The sequence below is a fragment of the Arachis hypogaea genome, chromosome 15 (assembly GCF_003086295.3).
Source record: "Arachis hypogaea cultivar Tifrunner chromosome 15, arahy.Tifrunner.gnm2.J5K5, whole genome shotgun sequence".
Taxonomy (NCBI): Eukaryota; Viridiplantae; Streptophyta; class Magnoliopsida; order Fabales; family Fabaceae; genus Arachis; species Arachis hypogaea.
Window position 1 is genome coordinate 93,720,680 of NC_092050.1, and position 6,251 is coordinate 93,726,930.

Sequence of the window (6,251 nt, forward strand, 5' to 3'; positions counted from 1 at the left end):
AATGGTTTTTGTTTGAATTAATTAAATAAACAAAACAAACCCAACCAAACCAATTTCGATAAATTTGGTTTGGTTCATATGATCTCGATAAAAAACGAACCAAACCAAACCGCAATTTTAATAATCGATTGAATCGGATAACTTTTTTTTCTAAATAATCGAACCAAACTACACTGCGAACACCCTATCCACAAGGCGCCCAAGTCCCCACAAGCTGCTTTATGACATTTTTAGGTTTAAAACGTCTTTATAAGTCACAATAATGTTAATAACTAGTTAAATTTGGTTCATCCATCATCAAAACATTAAGCACTTATATATCAAGTGATATTAACGTGCAGAATTTCTTTTTCTTTCCTTTTTTTAAAGTCTGGTGCAAACTTACAATTTGAACAGGATGATAGTTGCATCTCATCCTTAAAAAATGGCATTATATATCTTACATATATATTCTTGTCTGTTACCCTATTTATCCTGCAATAAATTTGTGGAAAAGGAATAGAGATTAATAAATACAATTTTAATTATAACAAAAGAAAAAAAAAACAATTTTAAGAAGATTAAAGCAAAGTAGTGAAGGCACTTAACTCAAAGTAGCAAACTACATACCAATACAAATAACCATCTAGTGACAGGAGGTCAACAAAAATTTCTCCTTCATGCGCGAGATGAGCTTGAACTTCTCTTCTGCCTCGACCTGCTCACGAACATCAGTTTTTGATGCCCGATCTGGATGGAACTTAAACAAGGCCCGTTTATATGCTGCCTGCACCTGACATGATCGTCAACCAAGAGGGGTGGGTGAAATATGAAGCACACAGTGGCCACCAGTTGACAAACCCATTATGATAAATAATATGCACTAAACTCATCATTGAGGAGAGGGAACAACATAGAATGTTAACAGATCTAAAGGCATCTCAGACCTCAGATTAATTGCTTGGGAGTAAATGGGGAAATGAAGCCTAAGATACATATACAAATCCAAGTCACTAGCTCCTTACCCGAATGTCCATTCATCTTTCTCATAGTTTTATGCGGAGCTGTCAGTAACTCGATATGAATCAGGTTTACTATATTAGCGTTTACCATATTAGTGTTCATAGGCATAGTTTTATGATTTAACGAATCGGACGGAGTCTTTTAAACCATGTAGTCAATTCCATTTACTAAGAGGAGGCCGAAATGCTGCATTTTATTTTATTTTTTAAATACCAGGCCAAAGAACTGCTAACGGTTTTGTTTTAATAGGATGGAAAGAAACAGAAAACTGTATGCCCAAAAATTAGAGCTTCCTTACAAGCCAAAATATGACTGATTAAGAAATGCAATAATGGAACTGACCAAAAGGTTAAAATCAAGTTTCATTTAAGAGTTATAGGTGAGCGGATGAAATGGAGAGACTTGGAAGTACTTTGTACCATTCACGCTAATACGAAACCTTTACTGCACAAATTTACGATTTAAGAATGGCAAAAATGAGACTAAATATTGGGTATTGACAATGTTCCAGTTAAATGATGGAGAAAAAAAGGTCAGAGATATAAGGTGTTAATTGGATGTGCAAATACACTACACAATTCAAGATTCAGATCGCATTAGCGTGAAAGTTGAAGTAACACCAACTATGTGGAAATTGACTTGGGTATTTAGTTTCATTGAAATCTGTTGTTGACTTTGTATATCACTCCACTTTAAATATATGATTTTATCCTATGGATTTATTGTGGTATTGAAAACTATAAACAATGTTAACAGAAACATTAGTTGCTATCTTAATATCTGATTTTCTAGTTTTACTGGGCAGGCAACCCTCCCAACTTCTAAAAGATCCATTCAGTAAACATTAACATATAGGTTTTAATAAGACCTTATAGATGATTTCAAATATAATATGAATAAAAAAAATTACCAAGATGATCAAGTACATTAATCTTGAAGAATGTATACCAGCAAAATATAACTTGAGCAATTAAAAGAATTGTAGCATAGAATTCAAGCAAGCTGCAGAACCAAAAGCATAAAGTGATAAAGAGAATGATGTATTATTGAAAAGATAAACATACCTCAGTAGGCTTTGGGAAAAAACCAACTCCAACAGCTATTCCTAAGCCACGAAGCAATGATGTCATGTCACTGCATTGCTTCTCCAATTTATTAAGCCTATTCCGTATTTCTACCCGCAGCTGCTCTTTCTTGTTCATAAATTCTTCATCCTGAATTTAGCATTATTGCAGATTGACAGAGAATTAATCAGTTACTGAAAAAGTTCCATGACTAAATCATGCCAATGCTAAGCAAAATACCAATGGTGAAACATTAAAAAATAATTGGTGTAGGAAACACAATAATAAATGTTTAAAACAAAAATCCAACCTTCTTTTGCGTCTCTCTCACTTCTTCAACACGTTCCTTCTGCCTTCTTTGCATGTCCAATATACGCTTAGTTTCAGCCTTCTTTCGCTTGCGCAATCTCTGTGCTTCCTCAGCCTGAGTTTAGGGAATAAATTTAAGTATTCAATTTTATAATTACATTAAGTTGCCCCAGGAATAATGCAATCAGATGATGCATGCAGCATCAGCATAAAAAGCATCTCTAGGGCTGATAATGACAAAATACAAGAAACCATAATACTGATTATAGCTAACAACAGAAGGAAAAGAGAAACATTAACAACATAGTGATACTTTAACAAAAGGATTTACCGTCCACAAATTTTGGTTCCAATTATTACTAGGCTGCACATGATGTGTCCAAAGATATAGGGTCACATGACAAGTGGGCAATGTTTGATAATCCAAAATGCATTGAACAGTAATTTTTCAAATGTGCAGGCATTGTGTTCAGATAGGAATGCCAATCTCATTTACAAAAGCCAATGTAATCATGCTTGCAAACATCCATCCTTAAATGAATCTTATGAGAGCTACTAAAGACCTAACAGCCACTAACAGTGCATTAAAAAGCATCAGCAACACAGCTTCAGGAAAATGCACATGAATCCCTAAGTCCTAAAGCATAGAGCATCGCAATGTTCTAACAGAACAAGTTATAGCTGCACGAAGCATCGTTTTTGGCAAGGGTGAAACATGACAACTCTTCACAAATGCAACCATGGCAAATGGCTATTAAATAAAAAATATCTATAGTCAACATGTGATCTAAGCTATAATAACGACATGAGTTAAGACCATAGCAACAATCTTCTATTCAGAAGCTCAAAAGAACATAAGGAAGGCAATATAAATAATAAGAGAACTATAAAAAATACACTAGTCACTTAAATCTCATAATCTGCGGTATATAAAGATACAGCAGCACATAGTTAGAAAAGGTTACACAACAGTCAACCTCAAGGAGCAAGGAGGTAAAATAAAATAGATAAAAAATCTCTTTTTTGTGTTGAAAGAGAGAGAGAGAAGGGGGGGGGGGTTGTAAGGTTGGATTAACCTTATTAAAAAATCTTGAAACCACTAGAGTACCCAGTAACTAACCAGACACCACAAGGGCATAAAATAAAATTAAAATAACAGCGTTAAACAGTAAACAATAAGGGAAACAATTGACAACTATATCAGAATTGCAATTTAAACACCAATTGACCAGCCCTTACCATAAACCGGTTAAGAGGCCAAGACAGGTAAAGCTGTAAAGTGATCATGAAAGAAAATAGTTACATGATGCCATATGTTTATCACCTGGATTTGCAATTGTCGCTGCCTGGATGCCCATTCCTCTTCAATAGCTTGTTTATACTCATCAGTCTCTTTAAGCTTTTCTCTTTCATTAATTATATCTATCTCATCTGAAGCAGTATGACCATCACATTGAACTTGTAACATAATCTCATCACGGTTATCAGATCTTCCCTCAAAAGAAGTACACTTCAATTTCTCTTCCGATAAATTCTCAGTGTTACTCCTTGATGCAGATCCATTGTTAACTTGAATTTCACATGCTCCTTGGCTAGAGCTCATAAAATTAGACTCTTTACCACCTGATTCTTTCTCAAACATTGAAGCACAAGAAAAATCACCATAGAAATTATCTTCACTTCTGCTCCTTTCTGCATGCTCAGTAGAACTATGAGACAAAGACTGCACTTCCTTGAGAGATTCAAACTTAAAAGATTTAAAACAGTCCTGGGCAACTTGCTGATCAGAACCCTTGAATGGACTTTCTGTCCCAACACTAAAAGGATTGATCCCATCAACTTGACTATCATCCTTATATGAGACAGTAGATTGATTCTCTTTCACATTGTTTTCATTGCTGGGAGCAGAATATTCGGGACTCACTTTGTGTTGTTCATCACTTTTTTCCATTTCAACATTAACATAGAAATTCCTATGGAAGCCAGAAGAACTGGGATGCTCACCATAATATGATTGGTCATTAGAGACATGACGCTTTCTCTTAATCGAAGCCCTTTCCCACTGTTCACAAGCTTCCAAAACTTCACAATCAGAACAATCACTATCAGATGACTCAGTTTCCAACCCATCCAAACCATAACGATTTCTGCCTGGGTTTGCAGAGCATGTTTCCCTACTTCTTTGGGTGCTAGATACAAAGCCATTTTTATATACTTGACTATCATTAATGTTTATGTGTACAGATTTTTGCATAAAGCTTGGCCCAGAAGAACATCGTTTACTTGACGAAGCATCACTATCCAATTCCCCAACACCTTCAACAAATTCATCATCACTTTCATCATCGTCATCAACACTTATAACGCTCTGATGTGTATATGATCTGACTCTACTTGGCGCACTGCCACCGGCACCATGCGATTCTTTATAAACACACTCATCACAGTCATCAATGATTATCACATCATCACCTCGATCACTGTCGGCATCAATGATAACAACGTTTTCTGAACTCCCTTTACCCTGACCAGTTTTGGGTGCTCTCTTCCCAGAGCATGACTGCGGTTGAAAGTTCTCTCGGAAGAATCCTTTTCCTATCATCTATACTTCATAAGCAGGAATCACAAAGAATGATTCAGAAACCAAACAAAAATAAAAGAGCAGGAAATCTATTATCTGCCATACTAAAATCTACATAACAACAACTAACATATATCATGGAAAAAAGATAATAAAAATTCTAGCATGCTGATATTCCACAAAAACCCATCATTTTAGGCGAGCTTATTTAAACTCAACTTGCAGCAATCACAAGCATATTCTTAAAAAAATTCACCATATACATACATTATTTGATTTAACGCGTATTTGAAATACTCTTATCGTCATACCCTACATACAAATCCGTGCCACACGTTTCCAACAAAGAAACGTGTTGATAGCAGAACAACAAAACAAATTCCGGAGTAAATGGGTTCTTAGCACTTCGATTCATAACACAATCAAACGCAAAGTAATGCAAGTTAATAAACATGGAAATTGATTAAGTGAACCATGCAAAATAAATAAATAAACAAATAAATAAGCAAGACCAAACCCTAAGACACGGCGATCAAACCCTAATTTAGCACCAAGAAGCAGAAGAAGCTGAACTTAAAAGCGAAACGCGTTGAAATAAATTGAATCGAAGAAAAAATATAGGATTATGACAAATCACAATTAAAAGGGAAATTTCTTGAGAGAGAACCATACCTCCCATACAAAAGAAGCGACCAGAGGGATCGATAGAGTGAGGATCGGAACCGAATAAGTAGAAGTACGAAGAGCAAAGAGCAAAGAGCAAAGAGCAAAGAGCAAAGATAACCGCGAAAGGGAAAAATAAAAGAAGGGATTCCCAAAACTGAAATTGAAATCGAAAGTTGGTGAAGAATAGTACCCTAGAATTTCAATTTGGGCGGAGAATAAAAAGGAGTGTGTCCAAGGGAGAGAGCAGTTTGGTTGTGTTTTCAAATTGGTCTCTCCGTATTAAAAGTTTTTCTATAGTTCTTTTCTCTGCGCATTTTTTATTTATTTATGATTTTATTCGTATTATATTCTTATTACATAAAGTCATATAAAGTCAATATTGTAAATCATCTATCCCTTGACGTGGGGTGCACGGAGAAATATTTGTCATACGAATTAGAGTTTAATTTTATACATTGATAATATAAGTTATATAACACGTTTTATATAATGTTACAATTATATCTATTTTTTAAATAATTATTTATATAATTAATAAAAAATAATTATTTTTATTAATATAATATTACATAATAAAATATATATAAAATTATTTTACAATCACAATATATTAAAATTAAATTTTAAAA

At 34.4% G+C, this 6,251-nt stretch overlaps 1 protein-coding gene across 4 annotated transcripts; it reads right to left on the reverse strand.

The window, feature by feature from the left end:
• Positions 1 to 330: 330 nt before the first annotated feature.
• Positions 331 to 5,963, reverse strand: LOC112750414 (uncharacterized). 4 transcript variants are annotated; one of them, XM_025799124.3, is made up of 6 exons: positions 5,629 to 5,963; positions 3,700 to 4,977; positions 2,377 to 2,490; positions 2,067 to 2,216; positions 610 to 772; positions 331 to 474 (listed from the first exon to the last, which is right to left on the reverse strand). In XM_025799124.3, exons 2-5 carry the CDS (start codon positions 4,975 to 4,977, stop codon positions 626 to 628), a joined length of 1,689 nt encoding a protein of 562 aa, XP_025654909.1. In that variant the 5' UTR covers positions 5,629 to 5,963; the 3' UTR covers positions 331 to 474; positions 610 to 625. The 4 variants fall into 4 exon arrangements, with proteins under 4 accessions (XP_025654909.1, XP_029148701.1, XP_025654910.1 ...); XM_029292868.2 differs by having other exon boundaries at positions 589 to 772; XM_025799125.3 differs by having other exon boundaries at positions 3,700 to 4,982.
• Between the last annotated feature and the right edge of the window lie 288 nt (positions 5,964 to 6,251).

Coding starts and splice junctions, on each gene's coding strand:
- LOC112750414 (XM_025799124.3), bottom strand. CDS start 4,977: ATGATAGGAAAAGGATTCTTCCGAGAGAACTTTCAACCGCAGTCATGC. Junction 2,491..3,699: donor AGCGACAATTGCAAATCCAG/GTGATAAACATA, acceptor CCCTAAACTCAG/GCTGAGGAAGCACAGAGATT. Junction 773..2,066: donor TTTTCCCAAAGCCTACTGAG/GTATGTTTATCT, acceptor CGATCATGTCAG/GTGCAGGCAGCATATAAACG.